Source organism: Astyanax mexicanus, chromosome 1 (assembly GCF_023375975.1).
Source record: "Astyanax mexicanus isolate ESR-SI-001 chromosome 1, AstMex3_surface, whole genome shotgun sequence".
Lineage (NCBI taxonomy): Eukaryota > Metazoa > Chordata > Actinopteri > Characiformes > Acestrorhamphidae > Astyanax > Astyanax mexicanus.
The window spans coordinates 107,913,878-107,938,431 of NC_064408.1; the positions used below are offsets into that span (position 1 = coordinate 107,913,878).

At 38.6% G+C, this 24,554-nt stretch overlaps 1 protein-coding gene across 2 annotated transcripts in view; it reads right to left on the reverse strand.

Annotated features, from left to right (window-relative positions):
• Nucleotides 1–23,959, reverse strand: part of ptprh (protein tyrosine phosphatase receptor type H) — a 71,708-nt gene extending 47,749 nt beyond the window's left edge. For both annotated transcript variants that reach the window (XM_049463888.1, XM_049463886.1), the window contains exons 1-23: nt 23,891–23,959; nt 23,707–23,781; nt 23,453–23,527; nt 23,294–23,368; nt 23,027–23,101; nt 22,769–22,843; nt 22,498–22,557; nt 22,189–22,263; nt 21,879–21,953; nt 21,652–21,720; nt 20,806–20,880; nt 20,556–20,630; nt 20,263–20,337; nt 19,889–19,954; nt 19,620–19,685; nt 19,371–19,436; nt 19,169–19,207; nt 19,025–19,054; nt 18,645–18,905; nt 18,042–18,305; nt 12,496–12,759; nt 8,715–8,978; nt 4,934–5,197 (exon numbers count right to left, since the gene is read on the reverse strand). In XM_049463888.1, coding sequence (XP_049319845.1) covers nt 4,934–5,197; nt 8,715–8,978; nt 12,496–12,759; nt 18,042–18,305; nt 18,645–18,905; nt 19,025–19,054; nt 19,169–19,207; nt 19,371–19,436; nt 19,620–19,685; nt 19,889–19,954; nt 20,263–20,337; nt 20,556–20,630; nt 20,806–20,880; nt 21,652–21,720; nt 21,879–21,953; nt 22,189–22,263; nt 22,498–22,557; nt 22,769–22,843; nt 23,027–23,101; nt 23,294–23,368; nt 23,453–23,527; nt 23,707–23,781; nt 23,891–23,924 — 2,497 coding nt within the window. In that variant the 5' untranslated portion in view covers nt 23,925–23,959. The remainder of the gene's footprint in view (nt 1–4,933; nt 5,198–8,714; nt 8,979–12,495; nt 12,760–18,041; nt 18,306–18,644; nt 18,906–19,024; nt 19,055–19,168; nt 19,208–19,370; nt 19,437–19,619; nt 19,686–19,888; nt 19,955–20,262; nt 20,338–20,555; nt 20,631–20,805; nt 20,881–21,651; nt 21,721–21,878; nt 21,954–22,188; nt 22,264–22,497; nt 22,558–22,768; nt 22,844–23,026; nt 23,102–23,293; nt 23,369–23,452; nt 23,528–23,706; nt 23,782–23,890) is intronic.
• Between the last annotated feature and the right edge of the window lie 595 nt (nt 23,960–24,554).

A 24,554-nucleotide genomic window follows, 5' to 3' on the forward strand; every position in this document is an offset into this window, starting at 1 on the left:
AACCCTTACCCTAACCCTTTAGTTTATTTGTATTTAATAGACATGTAGTTGAATGTTAGTTAAATGTCAAGGTGTGCATCAAAGAGGCCATCAGTCAAGTCAAGTAGTTTTATTGTCAATACTGCATATGTACAGGACATACAGAGAATTGAAATTATGTTACTCTCCTTCCCAATTGTACAGCAGTTACAGATAATAGATATAATAAAAGAAAGTCAATCAAATAGACCATCCAAGTAAAGTGTTACCAAATACTTTTATCTAACTATAACAGTGAAATCCTAAGACAAAGCACAACACTGCTAACTAGCAGCTAGGGTTAAAAAAACACTGTTTGACATCTTTACAATCTTTACATATACACTATGAATTGAAAATCCATTGATTTAATTTATTTAAATTGATATAGTATCATACAAAACTCTTATATTTACTTTCACCCCGAATGGAAAGATTACAATGGTTGGTACTCACTCTGTCACAGACAGTAATATGATTTGCATTTGTCTGACTCTACCTCATATTCCACTTTGAAGCCATGGTTCTCATCGCGACTCATGGTGTTGAAGTATTTTGGAAATTGTTTCTGGGAAATTAGCCTGTATAAAAAAATTTTTTTAGTTGAATAATTTTTTTAAGCCAGTCTTAACAAATAATGGCAGAATGTGCACATTAAACAAATACTGTAGATCATTATACATACTTATTTCTGTTATTAGATGATTGGGAGGAGGATCCTGGTGGAATTAGGATACTGTAACAACAAAATTGTAGGCATTATTGGTCAGAAGATAAAATATGCATTTACTGACAAAAAACACACCAAGTAGTCGAATTGGAATCAAATTAAAATTCATATAAGTGAATGTAATGATTATATACAATATTGCGCATATGTTTTAGGCACCTTTGGGAATTTTAAATAAAGGAAAAGCTTCATATGTGGGCAATAGGTGTTTACTAGCTCAGTAAAACACTAGCATTTCATTAGATGTTTAGAGTTATTATTTATAGAGCTTTCTAGTTCTCAATAAACCTGGTTTGGTAAATCAAATCTTACTGATGTTAAATCAGGTGAGCTGCTAACAGAACTGAACATATACACATGCTGTCTGAGGGAAATCATCCAGGAGAAATCTGGAACTACACTTTGTTCTTCAGCTTAGCTCAGGATACAACCTACTTACCTATAATTGAGAATTCCTTGTGAGGTTTTTTTTTTAGGTAAAAAAACTCATATTGCTGAGATAATTAAGTGGTGTAATTTGCTTAGGTGCCTAAAACTTTTGCACAGTACTGTATATTAGATTGATTACAATAACAAGGTGATAGAATAAGTTTACTGATCAAAATATATTGTTCGAATATATTTCCAGTAGCCCTGAATAGTTTCGCTCAGCTCAGCTGTACTATTAATGAGGAGAGGACACTGAATGCTGTGTAAATGGGAAATCTCTTGACGCCAATCACGGAGACAGTTCAAGGATAAAGTTCCGCCTTTCAGGAGAAACAGCCAATCAGCTTGCTGGTTTTGCGAGCGCGGTAGGCTAGTACAGGTTCTGTAAGTCACATCTTGGTACAGATCCTGCACACTCTGAAGTTTCCTAAGATATCATCATAACTGGTTCCATCAATACACACAAAAAGATGGCAAAATATCTGTGGACATGCAGGAAGTGTGGTAATGAGGCAGTCATTCCTGCAAAAATCTTGCTGTGTGTGGATGAACATTAAAATTCCAGTTTAAAGCCCTGTCATATGTGGCAACAGAGGTCTTTTGAATCACTATCAGAGATGACTGGCTGTCATATGTGATGGTTCCCCACTTTACTCACCATACTTATCCCAACCATTGTCTGTGCCACAGAGGACAATAGGATAAAAAATAAAAAAGCTGATTTCAGCTCCCTATCACAGAGGAACTATGGAATGGACCACAGAAATTAATTGCTGAACCACCTGCTCCCTTTTTGAAGTCGTATTATGCCCTTATATTATCTAGTTAATTAGCAGATGGGTTGCTGAACTTTAGGGTTGTCCCAATTATTAGAGGAAGGATTTCACCCCTTTCCCTTGACACTCTGTTCTAAAGGGAAGGGTTACACTCGAAAAACAAGGGGTAGGGTACAAAATAGAAATGGAATTGGGCCTTAGTTCAATGATGCACCCCTCTCTCAAAGTCTGTTAACTGGGAAAATGGTTTTTAGTGTGCTGTAGATACTGTACATGCCTAGCAGTCAACCACCTCTCGCCAAGAGGGACACTACCCAAAAGTAGAATTTACTTAGTAAAAGAAGTTTAGTTAGTAATCTAATGGCATGACCCAGAGATATGACTGCATGTCTGAAATCAAACTGTTCCTAGAAAAGAAAAACTACCTTTTTACACATCAGCCTTTCTTTTAAATGCTTAGAGATAAATCATATTAAAAAGGGCAACACCCACCTGGGATGCTCTCGCTTGCGACGCCATATAAAGATACCGATACAAATAATGATGATGACTATCAGTACTGCTACCACAGTCCCTGCTATGATTCCTGAAAAAGGATTTTAGCTGAATAAGTCACATTATATTATATTATATTGTATAGTAATAAATCTGTTTGTTCTGTAGGTCTGTAAGTCTACAACCATATATACAAAATCTCACCTCCAGGATCAGTCTGACTGTTACAGGTAACTGAGACTGAGTTACTCTGTAAATCCCAAGAGAGAGCAGTCACAGTCAGGGTGTACCACTGTGCAGGTTGTAGTCCCCCTATAGACAGACTTTCTCCACTAGCATTTAAACTCTGTCCATTTCCATCAACCTTCACACCTGTCCTCTCCCCAACAGGAGGATCCCAAAACACAGTTAGACCATATCCTCCAGATGCAGACTTACAGCCCAGACCAGTTACAGTAGCTGGAACTACAGACAGAAAGAAAGGCAAAAGAAGCACTATGGTGAGTACAAAGCCTAAATGAAACAATATAAATAAGAAAAAGATGTATAACACAACAAATACAATAACTATTTTTTCCCACTTTAATTCATTGTATATATATTGACTAATATGACTGGCTGTGAATATGAACCTGAAATATCAGTGACATTTGTGTGACAAATGCTTCATGCAATCAATAACCATCCAGTCAGGCTCATTTAAATGCACCACTTTCTCTCACAAATTGCCACACTTACTGGTGACACTGGCAAAGTTAAATCCACTGCTCTCCACTCCTTCAAATACAGTGTAGAGAGTGAAGGTGTATTTAGTTCCAGGAGAAAGAGATGAGACTGTGTAGTTCACTACAGATCCTCCCTCTGATCCATTGATGGTGATGTTTATTCCATTGTAGTTCAGTCTGTAACTGTAACTGCTGCTGTTGTTCACTTTGTTCCATTGTAATGTTAACCCAGTCTCAGTGCGACTCTTTACAAATACACTGTCAACAATTAACGGAGCTGAAAGAGAGACAGAAACAGATGAGGATGAGGGACATAAGTGAAAAAATAGATCAATTGTTACCAAAATATAGTAAGTGTAGTATCTGCTCAGGTACAGTACGTAACTGAAAGGTTTAAAATATTGATATCTGTAGGTTCATGTATAGTAGAACTGTTTTTTTCTTTCTTATAAATGAATGGGGAGCAAATAAATCTGTGTATTCTACTTATGTTGCTGTAAGACCCAACCAATCAACTGAGGTAATGCAGCAACCACTTAGCAAAGCATAGCAACAGCATAGCAACTATAAGACATGCCATATCAATCACCAGCAACCACATGTCAACTACCTAAAAACAATTGTAGCGACTATTTAGCAACACAACAGCAACCACTAGAAAACTATTTTAAACTATTTGTTCACATTTGGACTTTTTTCTCTTGTGCTTACCTTCACCTGAGCTCAGTTGTTTATAACAGTCTACAGGTGTGATTTCTGAGCTGAACTACACTCTGGGACCTATCTTACATCTTGTGCAAGGTGCATTTCTAAGCTCATTGCTATCTTGCAGTCTTTTTTCACGCCTTGCGTCTACTTTGTGAAAATAGCAATGGAGTTTAGGAATATATCTACGCTGATGGGCGTGGTGGTCTGCAAGTAAGGTGTGTTCAGGTACATTTTTTGCCGTATTGCTATCTTGGTGGTGTAAAACACAGATGCGACACTGACTGATAAAAACCCTGACAACAGTCAGCTATCAGATGTCCATTTCTATCTTGGCGATGCAGGCGCTCTGTGGGCGCTCAGCTAACCGACACACACACGGGCACACGCAGTGCACCAACCCAACTTTTTCATCAACAATAAACAGAATACTAAATAAAATAACATTGCTGTTCCTGTAAATTACCGCACCTGAGAAGCGCAAAAGCTATGCACTGTTAACATACCAAAATTGCCAATGTCAGAGCTGACTTAGCTCTTAAATGGAATGGTATGTGACACGCTGATTGGTTTATTTCACGCTATGCCCAAAACACACCAATGATTAGTTAATAGAATTAGTACATGCCTTTAGTGTGTTTTAAGCTGCACAAGACATATTTTTGCATCCTAATGAAACCAAAGACACACAGACACGCCCTAAATCAAGTAATATCTTGTGTTCAGAACTTTCTAGCTTGGAAAGTTTAAAGCTTTTTGATTAAGTAGTTAGGTCAGACTTATTGTATTTTCTTTTCTTTTTTTACTTGAGTATAAGTTAATTTTGGGGAAGAATGTTTCTTGTATTATTTTGCGCTGAGACTCTCTCTGAAGTCTTGTGCTTCCACAATGAAAAATAAAACACCTGAGATTGGTATGTTTGTGTCTGATGTGACTGGTCTATTGGGGTCGGGGTTTGGGAAGGTTGGGAAAGAATGTTGCGGTCTACCATACACAGGCTGTACCACAGAGAAATACCATAGCAAAGTGTGCTCTAATGTCATAGGTGTACTTACTGGTGACACTGGCAAAGTTAAATCCACTGCTCTCCACTCCTTCAAATACAGTGTAGAGAGTGAAGGTGTATTTAGTTCCAGGAGAAAGAGATGAGACTGTGTAGTTCACTACAGATCCTCCCTCTGATCCATTGATGGTGATGTTTATTCCATTGTAGTTCAGTCTGTAACTGTAACTGCTGCTGTTGTTCACTTTGTTCCATTGTAATGTTAACCCAGTCTCAGTGCGACTTCTTACAAACGCACTGTATACTTTGGATGGAGCTGAGAGAGAGACAGATAGACAGACAGATGAAGATGAGGGACGTAAGTGAAAAAATAGGTTAATTGTTAGCTAAATATAGTAAATGTAGTATCTGCTCAGGTATAAATCGTAACTGAATGGTTTTAAAACATTTGTATTCGTAGGTTTAGGGATAGTAGTACTGTTTTTTTCTTTCTCATAAATAAATGGGGAGCAAATCAATCTGTGCATTCTTTTTATGTTGCTGTAAGTCCCAACCAACCGAGGCAATGCAGCAACCACTTAGCAAAACCATAGCAACAGCATAGCAACTATAAGACATGCCATATCAATCACCAGCAACCACATGTAAACCACCTAAAAACAATTGTAGCGACTATTTAGCAACACAACAGCAACCACTGGAAAACTATTTTAAACTATTTGTTCACATTTTGACTTTTTTTCTCTTGTGCTTACCTTCACCTGAGCTCAGTTGTTTATAACAGTCTACAGGTGTGATTTCTGAGCTGAACTACACTCTGGGACCTATCTTACATCTTGTGCAAGGTGCATTGCAATGCTAATTGCTATCATACAGTCTATTTTCACGCCTTGTGCCTACGCTGTTAAAATAGCAACGGAGTTTAGACATATATCTACGCTGATGGTTGTGGTGGTCTGGAAGGGAGGTGTGTTCAGGCAAATTTCTGCCGTATTGCTATCTTGGTGGTGTAAAACACAGATGCGCCACTGACTGATTAAAACCCTGACAACAGTCATCTGTCAGATGTCCATTTCTATCTTTTTTTTTATTTCACCTTTATTTCACCAGGCTAGTCATTAAGAACAAGTTCTTATTTACAATAACGGCCTGGCAAGCAGCAGAAACCACTTGAGGAACAACATGAAAGCAACAAACAATCTAATAAACAGAAACATACAAAAAAACAGTAAAAAAACAGTAATGTTAAAAAAGTCAGTTAATCGCAAAGCATGTGCATGTATCAGTAAAAAGCTCTTGAACACATTTTTTAAATTGTGAAATGGGGATAAAAGCCTCTAATTTTAGAGTTTTTTGTAATGTGTTCCAGTCTTCTGCAACAGATGACTGAAATGATAATCTTCCAAAAGTAGTATTTTTTGGGGAATTTTAAGCTGAATGGTGCTGGCAGAGCGAGTGTTGTATGTAACAGTCAGTGGTTGGATCAGGTTCTGTAGATAAGTGGTGTTTGGCCAAGGAGAGTTTTGTAGATAAGTGTGAAACAGTGTATACTGCGACGAGTGTGTACAGAAGGCCAACTAACCAGAGTATTAAGAGAGCAGTGATGGGTTCTAGAGTGAGCATTTGTAATAAAACGAAGAGCAGAATGATACAGAGCGTCCAGCTTCTGTAGGGAACTTTTACTCGCCAGTCTGTAAACTGTGTCGCCATAATCAAACAGGGGCAGCAAAGTCATCTGGACCTTGCAGGCGCTCTGTGGGTGCTCAGCTCATTGACACACACACATGGACACGCGCTCTGCACAAACCCAACTTTTACATCAACAATAAACAGAATACTAAATAAAATAACATTGCTGTTCCTGTAAACGACTGCACCTGAGAAGCGCAAAAGCGCTGCACTGTTAACATACCAAAATCGCCAATGTCAGAGCTGACTTAGCTCTTAAATGGAATGGTATGTGACACGCTGATTTTTTTTTTTCATGCTATGGCCAAAACACAACCATGTGGTTGTGTCACCAGTAAAATAAAATAACATGTTTTTAAGTTACTAAAGTGTGCTCTAATGTCATGGCTGTACTTACTGGTGACACTGGTAAAGTTAAATCCACTGCTCTCCACTCCTTCAAATACAGTGTAGAGAGTGAAGGTGTATTTAGTTCCAGGAGAAAGAGATGAGACTGTGTAGTTCACTACAGATCCTCCCTCTGATCCATTGATGGTGATGTTTATTCCATTGTAGTTCAGTCTGTAACTGTAACTGCTGCTGTTGTTCACTTTGTTCCATTGTAATGTTAACCCAGTCTCAGTGCGACTCTTTACAAATACACTGTCAACAATTAACGGAGCTGAAAGAGAGACAGAAACAGATGAGGATGAGGGACATAAGTGAAAAAATAGATCAATTGTTACCAAAATATAGAAAGTGTAGTATCTGCTCAGGTACAGTACGTAACTGAAAGGTTTAAAATATTGATATCTGTAGGTTCATGTATAGTAGAACTGTTTTTTTCTTTCTTATAAATGAATGGGGAGCAAATAAATCTGTGTATTCTACTTATGTTGCTGTAAGACCCAACCAATCAACTGAGGTAATGCAGCAACCACTTAGCAAAGCATAGCAACAGCATAGCAACTATAAGACATGCCATATCAATCACCAGCAACCACATGTCAACTACCTAAAAACAATTGTAGCGACTATTTAGCAACACAACAGCAACCACTAGAAAACTATTTTAAACTATTTGTTCACATTTGGACTTTTTTCTCTTGTGCTTACCTTCACCTGAGCTCAGTTGTTTATAACAGTCTACAGGTGTGATTTCTGAGCTGAACTACACTCTGGGACCTATCTTACATCTTGTGCAAGGTGCATTTCTAAGCTCATTGCTATCTTGCAGTCTTTTTTCACGCCTTGCGTCTACTTTGTGAAAATAGCAATGGAGTTTAGGAATATATCTACGCTGATGGGCGTGGTGGTCTGCAAGTAAGGTGTGTTCAGGTAAATTTTTTGCCCTATTGCTATCTTGGTGGTGTAAAACACAGATGCGACACTGACTGATTAAAACCCTGACAACAGTCAGCTATCAGATGTCCATTTCTATCTTGGCGATGCAGGCGCTCTGTGGGCGCTCAGCTAACCGACACACACACGGGCACACGCAGTGCACCAACCCAACTTTTTCATCAACAATAAACAGAATACTAAATAAAATAACATTGCTGTTCCTGTAAATTACCGCACCTGAGAAGCGCAAAAGCTCTGCACTGTTAACATACCAAAATTGCCAATGTCAGAGCTGACTTAGCTCTTAAATGGAATGGTATGTGACACGCTGATTGGTTTATTTCACGCTATGCCCAAAACACACCAATGATTAGTTAATAGAATTAGTACATGCCTTTAGTGTGTTTTAAGCTGCACAAGACATATTTTTGCATCCTAATGAAACCAAAGACACACAGACACGCCCTAAATCAAGTAATATCTTGTGTTCAGAACTTTCTAGCTTGGAAAGTTTAAAGCTTTTTGATTAAGTAGTTAGGTCAGACTTATTGTATTTTCTTTTCTTTTTTTACTTGAGTATAAGTTAATTTTGGGGAAGAATGTTTCTTGTATTATTTTGCGCTGAGACTCTCTCTGAAGTCTTGTGCTTCCACAATGAAAAATAAAACACCTGAGATTGGTATGTTTGTGTCTGATGTGACTGGTCTATTGGGGTCGGGGTTTGGGAAGGTTGGGAAAGAATGTTGCGGTCTACCATACACAGGCTGTACCACAGAGAAATACCATAGCAAAGTGTGCTCTAATGTCATAGGTGTACTTACTGGTGACACTGGCAAAGTTAAATCCACTGCTCTCCACTCCTTCAAATACAGTGTAGAGAGTGAAGGTGTATTTAGTTCCAGGAGAAAGAGATGAGACTGTGTAGTTCACTACAGATCCTCCCTCTGATCCATTGATGGTGATGTTTATTCCATTGTAGTTCAGTCTGTAACTGTAACTGCTGCTGTTGTTCACTTTGTTCCATTGTAATGTTAACCCAGTCTCAGTGCGACTTCTTACAAACGCACTGTATACTTTGGATGGAGCTGAGAGAGAGACAGATAGACAGACAGATGAAGATGAGGGACGTAAGTGAAAAAATAGGTTAATTGTTAGCTAAATATAGTAAATGTAGTATCTGCTCAGGTATAAATCGTAACTGAATGGTTTTAAAACATTTGTATTCGTAGGTTTAGGGATAGTAGTACTGTTTTTTTCTTTCTCATAAATAAATGGGGAGCAAATCAATCTGTGCATTCTTTTTATGTTGCTGTAAGACCCAACCAACCGAGGCAATGCAGCAACCACTTAGCAAAACCATAGCAACAGCATAGCAACTATAAGACATGCCATATCAATCACCAGCAACCACATGTAAACCACCTAAAAACAATTGTAGCGACTATTTAGCAACACAACAGCAACCACTGGAAAACTATTTTAAACTATTTGTTCACATTTTGACTTTTTTTCTCTTGTGCTTACCTTCACCTGAGCTCAGTTGTTTATAACAGTCTACAGGTGTGATTTCTGAGCTGAACTACACTCTGGGACCTATCTTACATCTTGTGCAAGGTGCATTGCAATGCTAATTGCTATCATACAGTCTATTTTCACGCCTTGTGCCTACGCTGTTAAAATAGCAACGGAGTTTAGACATATATCTACGCTGATGGTTGTGGTGGTCTGGAAGGGAGGTGTGTTCAGGCAAATTTCTGCCGTATTGCTATCTTGGTGGTGTAAAACACAGATGCGCCACTGACTGATTAAAACCCTGACAACAGTCATCTGTCAGATGTCCATTTCTATCTTTTTTTTTATTTCACCTTTATTTCACCAGGCTAGTCATTAAGAACAAGTTCTTATTTACAATAACGGCCTGGCAAGCAGCAGAAACCACTTGAGGAACAACATGAAAGCAACAAACAATCTAATAAACAGAAACATACAAAAAAACAGTAAAAAAACAGTAATGTTAAAAAAGTCAGTTAATCGCAAAGCATGTGCATGTATCAGTAAAAAGCTCTTGAACACATTTTTTAAATTGTGAAATGGGGATAAAAGCCTCTAATTTTAGAGTTTTTTGTAATGTGTTCCAGTCTTCTGCAACAGATGACTGAAATGATAATCTTCCAAAAGTAGTATTTTTTGGGGAATTTTAAGCTGAATGGTGCTGGCAGAGCGAATGTTGTATGTAACAGTCAGTGGTTGGATCAGGTTCTGTAGATAAGTGGTGTTTGGCCAAGGAGAGTTTTGTAGATAAATGTGAAACAGTGTATACTGCGACGAGTGTGTACAGAAGGCCAACTAACCAGAGTATTAAGAGAGCAGTGATGGGTTCTAGAGTGAGCATTTGTAATAAAACGAAGAGCAGAATGATACAGAGCGTCCAGCTTCTGTAGGGAACTTTTACTCGCCAGTCTGTAAACTGTGTCGCCATAATCAAACAGGGGCAGCAGAGTCATCTGGACCTTGCAGGCGCTCTGTGGGTGCTCAGCTCATTGACACACACACATGGACACGCGCTCTGCACAAACCCAACTTTTTCATCAACAATAAACAGAATACTAAATAAAATAACATTGCTGTTCCTGTAAACGACTGCACCTGAGAAGCGCAAAAGCGCTGCACTGTTAACATACCAAAATCGCCAATGTCAGAGCTGACTTAGCTCTTAAATGGAATGGTATGTGACACGCTGATTTTTTTTTTTCATGCTATGGCCAAAACACAACCATGTGGTTGTGTCACCAGTAAAATAAAATAACATGTTTTTAAGTTACTAAAGTGTGCTCTAATGTCATGGCTGTACTTACTGGTGACACTGGTAAAGTTAAATCCACTGCTCTCCACTCCTTCAAATACAGTGTAGAGAGTGAAGGTGTATTTAGTTCCAGGAGAAAGAGATGAGACTGTGTAGTTCACTACAGATCCTCCCTCTGATCCATTGATGGTGATGTTTATTCCATCATAGTTCAGTCTGTAACTGTAACTGCTGCTGTTGTTCACTTTGTTCCATTGTAATGTTAACCCAGTCTCAGTGCGACTCTTTACAAATACACTGTCAACAATTAACGGAGCTGAAAGAGAGACAGAAACAGATGAGGATGAGGGACATAAGTGAAAAAATAGATCAATTGTTACCAAAATATAGAAAGTGTAGTATCTGCTCAGGTACAGTACGTAACTGAAAGGTTTAAAATATTGATATCTGTAGGTTCATGTATAGTAGAACTGTTTTTTTCTTTCTTATAAATGAATGGGGAGCAAATAAATCTGTGTATTCTACTTATGTTGCTGTAAGACCCAACCAATCAACTGAGGTAATGCAGCAACCACTTAGCAAAGCATAGCAACAGCATAGCAACTATAAGACATGCCATATCAATCACCAGCAACCACATGTCAACTACCTAAAAACAATTGTAGCGACTATTTAGCAACACAACAGCAACCACTAGAAAACTATTTTAAACTATTTGTTCACATTTGGACTTTTTTCTCTTGTGCTTACCTTCACCTGAGCTCAGTTGTTTATAACAGTCTACAGGTGTGATTTCTGAGCTGAACTACACTCTGGGACCTATCTTACATCTTGTGCAAGGTGCATTTCTAAGCTCATTGCTATCTTGCAGTCTTTTTTCACGCCTTGCGTCTACTTTGTGAAAATAGCAATGGAGTTTAGGAATATATCTACGCTGATGGGCGTGGTGGTCTGCAAGTAAGGTGTGTTCAGGTAAATTTTTTGCCCTATTGCTATCTTGGTGGTGTAAAACACAGATGCGACACTGACTGATTAAAACCCTGACAACAGTCAGCTATCAGATGTCCATTTCTATCTTGGCGATGCAGGCGCTCTGTGGGCGCTCAGCTAACCGACACACACACGGGCACACGCAGTGCACCAACCCAACTTTTTCATCAACAATAAACAGAATACTAAATAAAATAACATTGCTGTTCCTGTAAATTACCGCACCTGAGAAGCGCAAAAGCTCTGCACTGTTAACATACCAAAATTGCCAATGTCAGAGCTGACTTAGCTCTTAAATGGAATGGTATGTGACACGCTGATTGGTTTATTTCACGCTATGCCCAAAACACACCAATGATTAGTTAATAGAATTAGTACATGCCTTTAGTGTGTTTTAAGCTGCACAAGACATATTTTTGCATCCTAATGAAACCAAAGACACACAGACACGCCCTAAATCAAGTAATATCTTGTGTTCAGAACTTTCTAGCTTGGAAAGTTTAAAGCTTTTTGATTAAGTAGTTAGGTCAGACTTATTGTATTTTCTTTTCTTTTTTTACTTGAGTATAAGTTAATTTTGGGGAAGAATGTTTCTTGTATTATTTTGCGCTGAGACTCTCTCTGAAGTCTTGTGCTTCCACAATGAAAAATAAAACACCTGAGATTGGTATGTTTGTGTCTGATGTGACTGGTCTATTGGGGTCGGGGTTTGGGAAGGTTGGGAAAGAATGTTGCGGTCTACCATACACAGGCTGTACCACAGAGAAATACCATAGCAAAGTGTGCTCTAATGTCATAGGTGTACTTACTGGTGACACTGGCAAAGTTAAATCCACTGCTCTCCACTCCTTCAAATACAGTGTAGAGAGTGAAGGTGTATTTAGTTCCAGGAGAAAGAGATGAGACTGTGTAGTTCACTACAGATCCTCCCTCTGATCCATTGATGGTGATGTTTATTCCATTGTAGTTCAGTCTGTAACTGTAACTGCTGCTGTTGTTCACTTTGTTCCATTGTAATGTTAACCCAGTCTCAGTGCGACTTCTTACAAACGCACTGTATACTTTGGATGGAGCTGAGAGAGAGACAGATAGACAGACAGATGAAGATGAGGGACGTAAGTGAAAAAATAGGTTAATTGTTAGCTAAATATAGTAAATGTAGTATCTGCTCAGGTATAAATCGTAACTGAATGGTTTTAAAACATTTGTATTCGTAGGTTTAGGGATAGTAGTACTGTTTTTTTCTTTCTCATAAATAAATGGGGAGCAAATCAATCTGTGCATTCTTTTTATGTTGCTGTAAGACCCAACCAACCGAGGCAATGCAGCAACCACTTAGCAAAACCATAGCAACAGCATAGCAACTATAAGACATGCCATATCAATCACCAGCAACCACATGTAAACCACCTAAAAACAATTGTAGCGACTATTTAGCAACACAACAGCAACCACTGGAAAACTATTTTAAACTATTTGTTCACATTTTGACTTTTTTTCTCTTGTGCTTACCTTCACCTGAGCTCAGTTGTTTATAACAGTCTACAGGTGTGATTTCTGAGCTGAACTACACTCTGGGACCTATCTTACATCTTGTGCAAGGTGCATTGCAATGCTAATTGCTATCATACAGTCTATTTTCACGCCTTGTGCCTACGCTGTTAAAATAGCAACGGAGTTTAGACATATATCTACGCTGATGGGTGTGGTGGTCTGGAAGGGAGGTGTGTTCAGACAAATTTCTGCCGTATTGCTATCTTGGTGGTGTAAAACACAGATGCGCCACTGACTGATTAAAACCCTGACAACAGTCATCTGTCAGATGTCCATTTCTATCTTTTTTTTATTTCACCTTTATTTCACCAGGCTAGTCATTAAGAACAAGTTCTTATTTACAATAACGGCCTGGCAAGCAGCAGAAACCACTTGAGGAACAACATGAAAGCAACAAAAAATCTAATAAACAGAAACATACAAAAAAACAGTAAAAAAACAGTAATGTTAAAAAAGTCAGTTAATCGCAAAGCATGTGCATGTATCAGTAAAAAGCTCTTGAACACATTTTTTAAATTGTGAAATGGGGATAAAAGCCTCTAATTTTAGAGTTTTTTGTAATGTGTTCCAGTCTTCTGTACGGAGCCCGGGAGGGGCCGTGGATAAAAAAATAATAAAATCGAGTGAACGATGTAGCAGTTCGTGCTCACGTTTTCTTTAATTCGAGTGAACGATTTGCAATTCGTGCTCACGATTTCTTTAATTCGTGCTCACGATTTCTGTAATTCGTGCGCACGATTTCTGTAATTCGAGTGAACGATTTCTGTAATTCGTGCTCACGTTTTTATGCGCAATAAGACAAGAAGCTCGGAGGGAAAGGAGCATTTTCTCTCTTGATCTGTTACAGGGGTGCAGTAATGATAATCAGTTATCTACCTTTATAACCTGCTGTTATTAATGCACTAGTGTTACAGTTAGATGTACAGTACAGTGAGCAGATTTTGCCTGGTGGTGGAATCTCTACAGCGCGTGGGGGAGAGCCGTCCGCGGCATCGGTTCCCCCGCCGCCAGACACCTGCCGCGCGCGCAGGTCTTCACGGAGCTTATTTACCAACAATGTAGACAAATACAGTCAATTCCAGTCATGAATAAAGGAAACAAACATTTTACTGATGCAGGACAACTGTGTGTTATTAAAACCAGATCAAAACAAAGTTATAATGCAATGTGCAAATGTGTTTATTAATTTCTAAATAACATTCAGCCAGCCTCCAAGGAAATGCACACCTTCTTAAATCTGGTTACATCATTATTACTTTTATGATAGATTTAATCTATATTTTAATAATTTGTATAATAAATAAACACATAATTCAGAAAATATACATTTAAGAAGTTTATAATTATTATATTTTTTTATTTGAAGCTTGTGGCATGTTTCTGGGCAGGACACTGTGATTTGAGAATAAGCAGATATTCAGGACATTTCATCAGATATAGAAACTTAATTATTTTAGGAAACATATTGGAATAAATTATCAAATTGATCCAAATTATTATATGAAATGCCTATTTACTAAATATCTTAATACATTGTATTAATAGTATTTTAGACCAGCTATTTTGATTTTATATAGTGTTACATATTTAAAGCAGCTCTTATATGAGCCATTCATAGACAACTGTCACACCTTGCATTAATTTTGTATTATCTTTATTAACTTTTACAGTGTACATTTGGACCTAAGTCTTATAGCTGTATATTTATATAATTATACTTCTTTACGTTATACTATTGTTGAAAATAAGAAATTATAAACAGTTCCACATTGCATTATAACTTTGTTTTGATCTGGTTTTAATAACACACAGTTATCCTGCATTAGTAATGTTTGTTTCCTTTAATCATGACTGGAATTGACTATATTTGTCTATATTGTTGGTAAATAAGCTCCGTGAAGACCTGCGCTCGCGGCCAGGGAACCCGTGCCGCGGACGGCTCTCCCCCACGCGCTGTAGAGATTCCACCACCAGGCAAAATCTGCTCACTGTACTGTACATCTAACTGTAACACTAGTGCATTAATATCAGCAGGTTATAAAGGTAGATAACTGATTATCATCACTGCACCCCTGTAACAGATCAAGAGAGAAAATGCTCCTTTCCCTCCCAGCTTATTGTCTTATTGCATAAAAACGTGAGCAGGAATTACAGAAATCGTTCACTCGAATTACAGAAATCGTGCGCACGAATTACAGAAATCGTGAGCACGAATTAAAGAAATCGTGAGCACGAATTGCAAATCGTTCACTCGAATTAAAGAAAACGTGAGCACGAACTGCTACATCGTTCACTCGATTTAATTGTTTTTTTTATCCACGGCCCCTCCCGGGCTCCGTACTTCTGCAACAGATGACTGAAATGATAATCTTCCAAAAGTAGTATTTTTTTGGGAATTTTAAGCTGAATGGTGCTGGCAGAGCGAGTGTTGTATGTAACAGTCAGTGGTTGGATCAGGTTCTGTAGATAAGTGGTGTTTGGCCAAGGAGAGTTTTGTAGATAAGTGTGAAACAGTGTATACTGCGACGAGTGTGTACAGAAGGCCAACTAACCAGAGTATTAAGAGAGCAGTGATGGGTTCTAGAGTGAGCATTTGTAATAAAACGAAGAGCAGAATGATACAGAGCGTCCAGCTTCTGTAGGGAACTTTTACTCGCCAGTCTGTAAACTGTGTCGCCATAATCAAACAGGGGCAGCAGAGTCATCTGGACCTTGCAGGCGCTCTGTGGGTGCTCAGCTCATTGACACACACACATGGACACGCGCTCTGCACAAACCCAACTTTTACATCAACAATAAACAGAATACTAAATAAAATAACATTGCTGTTCCTGTAAACGACTGCACCTGAGAAGCGCAAAAGCGCTGCACTGTTAACATACCAAAATCGCCAATGTCAGAGCTGACTTAGCTCTTAAATGGAATGGTATGTGACACGCTGATTTTTTTTTTCATGCTATGGCCAAAACACAACCATGTGGTTGTGTCACCAGTAAAATAAAATAACATGTTTTTAAGTTACTAAAGTGTGCTCTAATGTCATGGCTGTACTTACCGGTGACACTGGCAAAGTTAAATCCACTGCTCTCCACTCCTTCAAATACAGTGTAGAGAGTGAAGGTGTATTTAGTTCCAGGAGAAAGAGATGAGACTGTGTAGTTCACTACAGATCCTCCCTCTGATCCATTGATGGTGATGTTTATTCCATTGTAGTTCAGTCTGTAACTGTAACTGCTGCTGTTGTTCACTTTGTTCCATTGTAATGTTAACCCAGTCTCAGTGCGACTCTTTACAAATACACTGTCAACAATTAACGGAGCTGAAAGAGAGACAGAAACAGATGAGGATGAGGGACATAAGTGAAAAAATAGATCAATTGTTACCAAAATATAGTAAGTGTAGTATCTGCTCAGGTACAGAACGTAACTGAAAGGTTTAAAATATTGATATCTGTAGGTTCATGTATAGTAGAACTGTTTTTTTCTTTCTTATAAATGAATGGGGAGCAAATAAATCTGTGTATTCTACTTATGTTGCTGTAAGACCCAACCAATCAACTGAGGTAATGCAGCAACCACTTAGCAAAGCATAGCAACAGCATAGCAACTATAAGACATGCCATATCAATCACCAGCAACCACATGTCAACTACCTAAAAACAATTGTAGCGACTATTTAGCAACACAACAGCAACCACTAGAAAACTATTTTAAACTATTTGTTCACATTTGGACTTTTTTCTCTTGTGCTTACCTTCACCTGAGCTCAGTTGTTTATAACAGTCTACAGGTGTGATTTCTGAGCTGAACTACACTCTGGGACCTATCTTACATCTTGTGCAAGGTGCATTTCTAAGCTCATTGCTATCTTGCAGTCTTTTTTCACGCCTTGCGTCTACTTTGTGAAAATAGCAATGGAGTTTAGGAATATATCTACGCTGATGGGCGTGGTGGTCTGCAAGTAAGGTGTGTTCAGGTACATTTTTGCCGTATTGCTATCTTGGTGGTGTAAAACACAGATGCGACACTGACTGATTAAAACCCTGACAACAGTCAGCTATCAGATGTCCATTTCTATCTTGGCGATGCAGGCGCTCTGTGGGCGCTCAGCTCACCGACACACACACGGGCACACGCAGTGCACCAACCCAACTTTTTCATCAAAAATAAACAGAATACTAAATAAAATAACATTGCTGTTCCTGTAAATTACCGCACCTGAGAAGCGCAAAAGCTATGCACTGTTAACATACCAAAATTGCCAATGTCAGAGCTGACTTAGCTCTTAAATGGAATGGTATGTGACACGCTGATTGGTTTATTTCACGCTATGCCCAAAACACACCAATGATTAGTTAATAGAATTAGTACATGCCTTTAGTGTGTTTTAAGCTGCACAAGACATATTTTTGCATCCTAATGAAACCAAAGACACACAGACACGCCCTAAATCAAGTAATATCTTGTGTTCAGAACTTTCTAGCTTGGAAAGTTTAAAGCTTTTTGATTAAGTAGTTAGGTCAGACTTATTGTATTTTCTTTTCTTTTTTTAGTTGAGTATAAGTTAATTTTGGGGAAGAATGTTTCTTGTATTATTTTGCGCTGAGACTCTCTCTGAAGTCTTGTGCTTCCACAATGAAAAATAAAACACCTGAGATTGGTATGTTTGTGTCTGATGTGACTGGTCTATTGGGGTCGGGGTTTGGGAAGGTTGGGAAAGAATGTTGCGGTCTACCATACACAGGCTGTACCACAGAGAAATACCATAGCAAAGTGTGCTCTAATGTCATAGGTGTACTTACTGGTGACACTGGCAAAGTTAAATCCACTGCTCTCCACTCCTTCAAATACAGTGTAGAGAGTGAAGGTGTATTTAGTTCCAGGAGAAAGAGATGAGACTGTGTAGTTCACTACAGATCCTCCCTCTGATCCATTGATGGTGATGTTTATTCCATTGTAGTTCAGTCTGTAACTGTAACTGCTGCTGTTGTTCACTTTGTTCCATTGTAATGTTAACCCAGTCTCAGTGCGACTCTTTGCAGATACACTGTTAACAATTAACGGAGCTGAGAGAGAGACACACAGACAGATGAGGATGAGGGACATAAGTGAAAAAAATAGATCAATTGTTACCAAAATATAGTAGGTGTAGTATCTAAAGGTTTAAAACACTTATATGCGTAGGTTCATGTATAGTTGTGCTGTTTTTTTCTTTCTTATAAATGAATGGGGAGCGAATAAATCTGTTCATTGTGGGTGCTCAGCTCACGCACACGCACATGGACATGCACTGTGCACCAACCCAACTTTACATCAACAAGAATACACAGAACACTAAATAAAATAACATTGCTGTTCCTGTAAATGACAGAGCTGACATAGCTCTTAAATGTGGCTGTACTTACTGGTGACACTGGCAAAGTTAAATCCACTGCTCTCCACTCCTTCAAATACAGTGTAGAGAGTGAAGGTGTATTTAGTTCCAGGAGAAAGAGATGAGATGATTATCACTACAGATCCTCCCTCTGATCCATTGATATTAATGTTTATTCCATTGTAGTTCAGTCTGTAACTGTAACTGCTGCTGTTGTTCACTTTGTTCCATTGTAATATTAACCCAGTCTCAGTGCGACTTCTTACAAACGCACTGTATACATTGGATGAAGCTAAAGGGAGGGGTAGTGAATGAAAGAATGAGGCATACATTGTGATACTCTAAGCATTACAATAACATTAAAATGCTATCTATTTTTTTATGTCATTACAATGCAGTGATTGTACTTACTGATGGTCTGATTCACTCCTGCTTCATCGTCTAGGCAATGATAAGGACAATTTGCTATTATACATGTTTTTTTTTTTATCAACACTAGTTTAAAAAAATTAGGAGCTTCACTAATGCAAAATTGAATGCTGTGTCTCTACTTACTGGCGTTACTGGTAACATTGGATCCACTGCTCATCCTTCCTGTAAATTTCAACACAAAACATTAACTTTTCAGCAACACCAAAAAAAAATAGTAACACTGCAGCAACTCTCTAGAAACTTCCATTAAGGAGATTTATTTAACATTACTACTTTTATTGAAGGGCTTTACTAATATAGGTACTTAGGTTGTTTCTCTACTTACTAGTAACAGTGGATTCAGTGCTTTCCACTCCTTTCAGTGCCGACACACTGTTGACACTGGATGTAGCTAAAAGAGCAAAAGAGAGAGAGAGAGAAGACCAACCATCTAGCAACATCAAAGCAATCACATAGCAACACCATAGCAACAAACCTGGAAATACCACAGAATTTAGTTACCAATACTATTTTTTTTAATGACAGGCTTTACTAATGCATGCTCTAATGCTGCATCTCTACTTACTGGTGTTACTGGTGTTACTGGTAACACTGCTCTTTACTCCTGTAAATGTTGACACATTGTTGACACTGGATGTAGCTAAAAGAGCGAAAGAGAGAGGGAGAGAGAGAGAGAGAGAGAGAGAAAGAGAGAGAGAGAGACGGAGATAGAGACAATTTTCAACATCAAAGCAATCACATAGCAACAAACCTGGAAATACCACAGAATTTAGTTAACAGTGCAATTTTTATGTGAATGACAGGCTTTATTAATGCATGCTCTAATTATGCATCTCTACTTACTGGTGTTACTGGTCACACTGTGCTTTACTTCTGTGAATGTTGACACATTGTTGGCACTGGATGTAGCTAAAAGTGCAAAAGAGAGAGAGAGAGAGAGAGATGGAGAGAGAGATGTGTTCGTACATGTTCTTTTCAACTCTATTCCTTTTTACATTCACTGAAGTCAACCGTCCAGCAACATTAAAAAAATCACAGAGAAGCACCATAGCAACCACCTAGAAACTTCCATTAAGGAGATAATGTACATTAGGCAAACATTTTCACTTACTACTAGGCAATACTAGGGACACACCCCCCAGCAGAGAGCGAGAGGCAGCATGCTAGCTTTTGGCTAAGCTACACCATACCCATACCAATATTATGTCTCTACTTACTGGTGTTACTGGTAACAGTGGAGCCACTGCTCTTCACTCCTGTAAATGTCACCACACTGTTGATACTGGATAAAGCTGAGAGAGAGTGACAGAGAAAGAGAGAGAGATATGTTGGTAATTTTTTTTTCAACTTTATTCCTTTTTACATTCAGCAAAGTCAACCATCCAGCAGATTTTAAAAAATCACGTAGTAACACCACAGCAGCAACCACCTTGAATCTTCCATTACAGATATTTATTTAACAGTACTACTTTTATTAAGGGCTTTACTCTTTTTTACTCTTTCTACTTACTGGTCCTACTAGTAACGGTGGATCCAGTGCTTTCCATTACTTTCAGTGCAGACGAAGTGTTGACAATTGATGTATCTAAAAGAGCAAAAGAAAGAGAGAAAGAGAGAACCTGTGCTTGTACATGGTGTTATTTTCAACCAACCATCTTTCAAGTCAACCATCTAGCAACATCAAAGCTATTGCTAACTATGCTACTTTTTTGAACAACAGGCTTCACTAATGCATGCTCTTATGCTGAATCTCTACTTACTGGTGTTACTGGTAACAGTGGATCCACTGCTCTTCACTCCTGTAAATGTCGATACATTGTTGACACTGGATGAAGCTGAAACAGAGAGATGTTGTTTTTTTTTTAACTGTATTCCTTTTTACATTTAGTGAAGTCAGCCTTCCAGCAAAATCAAAAAATCATGTAGTAACACGACACCAACCACCTAGAAACTTCCATTAAGGAGGCAACATTTTTCAGTTAATCAATGCACATCATACTACTTAAAGCAGCGCTAGGTAGGATTTTTGATCTTTTTAAAGAAGTAAAACTACAGCCAGAGCTCCTCTGAGCTCAAACCAGACTCTGTAAGTTTTCCGAGGCGGCCGCAACCAACGCTCGCGAGAACTGCGACCTGCTTTCCGAACTTTAGTTCTAAAAGTTCTACAAGGACTACTGGTTAATTCTTTACAAACTAACATACAGACACTCTGGCAGAAGCTGGAAAGAGATCGAATATGTCTGTTAAAGCCAGAAAACGAGAAAGAGAAACTAATCCGCCTGAAACATTTATTACACTCTACAACTGTAGGGGGAGCCCGCGAGCACAAAATCTCAATCCTATCTAGTGAAGCTTTAAGATGAATAAATAAATCTTTACATGGTGAATGAAAGTTCTCTCCACCACCCTTGTGATCTGTAAGGGAAAAAACAGGAGTCCTCGTTACTTGCACAAAATCTCACAAGTCTCTGGCATTGCGAGAGTTAGTTTTACTTTATGTCAAATATAAGGGATACACTCCCAACAGAGAGCGAAAAGGAGGCTAGTGTTTTAACAATGCTAGTTTTTGGCTAACAGGCATGCCCTAATGCTGTGTCTCTACTTACTGGTGTTACTGGTAACAGTGGATCCACTGCTCTTCACTCCTGGAAACACACTGTTGATACTGGATAAAGCTGAATGAGAGAGAGAGAGAGAGAGAGAGAGAGAGAGAGAGAGAGAAAAGAAAGAGAGAAATCATCCATTATGAAACCAGGTAGCAAAACCACTGCAACCAAAAACTAAAATCAAATCAATCACACAAACACCATACCTATATTGTGTTTCTACTTACTGGTGTTACTGGTAACAGTGGATCCAGTGCTCTTCACTCCTGTAAATGTCAACACACTGTTGATACTGGATGATGCTGAAAGAGAGGGACAGAGATATGGACAAAGAGAGATATGTGTTAGTAAAACATATTTTTCAACTGTATTTCTTTTTACATTCAGTAAAGTCAACCATCCAGCAGATTAAAACAAAATCACGTAATAACACCACAGCAACCACCTAGAAACTTCCCTTAAGGAGATTTATTTAACATTACTACTTTTATTAAATGCCTTTACTGATACATGTTCAAAGGCTGTTCCTCTACTTACTGGTCTTACTAGTAACAGTGGATCCAGTGCTTTCCACTCCTTTCAGTGCAGATACAGTTTTGACACTGGATGTAGCTAAAAGAGCAAAAAAGAGAGAAAGCGAGATATGAAGAGAGAGAGAAAGTTGTACATGGTGCTATTTTCAACCAGTCATCTTTAAAGTCAACCATCTTGCAACATCAAAGCAATCACATAGCAACACCATAGCAACTACCTAGAAACTTACATAGCAACAATCCTGGAAATACCACAGGTTTTTTAATGACAGGCTTCATTAATGACATGCTCTAATTCTGCATCTCTACTTACTGGTGTTACTGGTAACAGTGGAACCACTGCTCTTCACTCCTGTTAACATACTGGATAAAGCTGAGAGAGAGAGAGAGAGAGAGAGTAAGACAGAGAGAGACGTGTTTGTAATTTTCACATTTAGTAAATTCAACCTTACAGCAACATCAAAAAATCATGTAGTAACACGACTCCAACCACCTAGAAATTTTCATTACTGAGATTTTTTTTTAACATTACTACTTTTATTGAGGGACTTTATTGAAGGTTTTAAGGCCGTTTCTCTACTTACTGGTCTTACTAGTAAGAGCAGATCCAGTAGTTTCCACTTCTTTCGGTGCAGACGAAGTGTTGACACTGGATGTATCTAAAAGAGCAAAAGAGAGAGAGAGAGAGAGAGAGAGAGAGAGAGAGAGAGAGAGGTGTGCTTGTACATGATTTTATTTTTAACCAACCATCTTTTAAGTTAACCATCTAGCAACATCAAAGCAATCACACAGCGACTGACAAGCTTCACTAATGCATGCTCTTAAACTGTCCCTCTACTTACTGATGTCACTGGTAACAGTGGATCCACTGCTCTTCACTCCTGTAAATGTAGACTTACTGTTGACACTGGATGGAGCTAAAAGAAAGAGAGAAAGAAGGACAAAGAGGGATGGTTTTATTTTCAACTTTCCTTTTTAAATTCAATGAAGTCAATCTTTCAGCAACATCAAAAATCCCCACACTAACCACTCAGAAATATATTTTTTTCTTAATTGTTTTTATCAAAGGTCTTTACTAATGCAAACTCTAACCCTGTGTCTCTACTTACTGGTGTTACTGGTAACAGTGGATACAGTGTTCATCACTCCTGTAAATGTAGATTCACTCGTTAAACTGGATGGAGCTAAACAAGAGACAGAGATTAGCTTGTACATGGTTTTATTTTCAAGTGTATTCCTTTATAAGGTAATGCTGTTCCTCTACTTACTGATGTTACTGGGTGCATTGTCTGCATTGCCCTCCGATTCTTCATATGCAGGCACACTGTTAACACTGGATGTAGCTGAGAATGAGAGAGAAAAAAAAGTATACCAACTAGTAACATCAAAGTAATCGCACAGCAATACCATAGCAACAATCTGGGAAATACCATTAATCAAATACAGTTTTTTTTCTCGAAATGCTAGTTTTTTGGTTATAAGGATTCACTATTAACCCCTCTAATGCTGTGTCTCTACTTACTGGTGTCACTGGTTACAGTGGAGTCACTGCTTATCACTCCTGTAAATGAAGAGTCACTGTTGACACTGGGTGAAGCTGTGAGACAGAATTGACAGTGAAACCAGTTAGCAACACCACAGCAACCATTTAATATAATCAAAGCAATCCAACAGAAACACCATAACAACATTGGGTATCTACTTACTGGTGTCACTGGTAACAGTGGAGTCACTGCTCATTACTCTTGTAAATGAAGACTCACTGTTGACACTGGATGAAGCTGTAAAACAGCATCAATTGTGAAACCAGTTAGCAACACCACAGCAACCATTTAATAAAATCAAGGCAATCACACAGAAACACCATACAATTGCTGTGTCTCTACTTACTGGTGTCACTGGTAACAGTGGATTCACTGCTCGTCACCCTTGTAAATGAAGACTCACTGTTGTCACTGGGTGAAGCTGCTGGAGAAAGAGTGAGACAGCATCAATCATGAAACTGTCAAGTCTCTAGTCACTCCTCTCACACACCCGACCTCTATTTTCCAAAATCCCACTGGCGATGATGTCACCGTCAGCCGCTCACCCTTACCCAATCGCGTTACGCTCCCCCGTTCAGAGTCACCTGTTTTCTAAGAAGTTCCGGTTCATAGTAATTCTAGGTTTTGTATATATAGGCTTCAGTCAGCGTCTGTCCTTTGCGAGGTATTGCTGACTCATGTTGTGTACTGAATGTTCTTCCAAACCCTTTTCTGTCTGCCCTTTTGTTATGACCCTTTTTTCTGTGTTACGGATTTTGCCTTTTGTCTTTGCCCTCATCGGATTTGTTGAATTATCGGACTGTCTATCTGGCTTCGGATCTTGGAC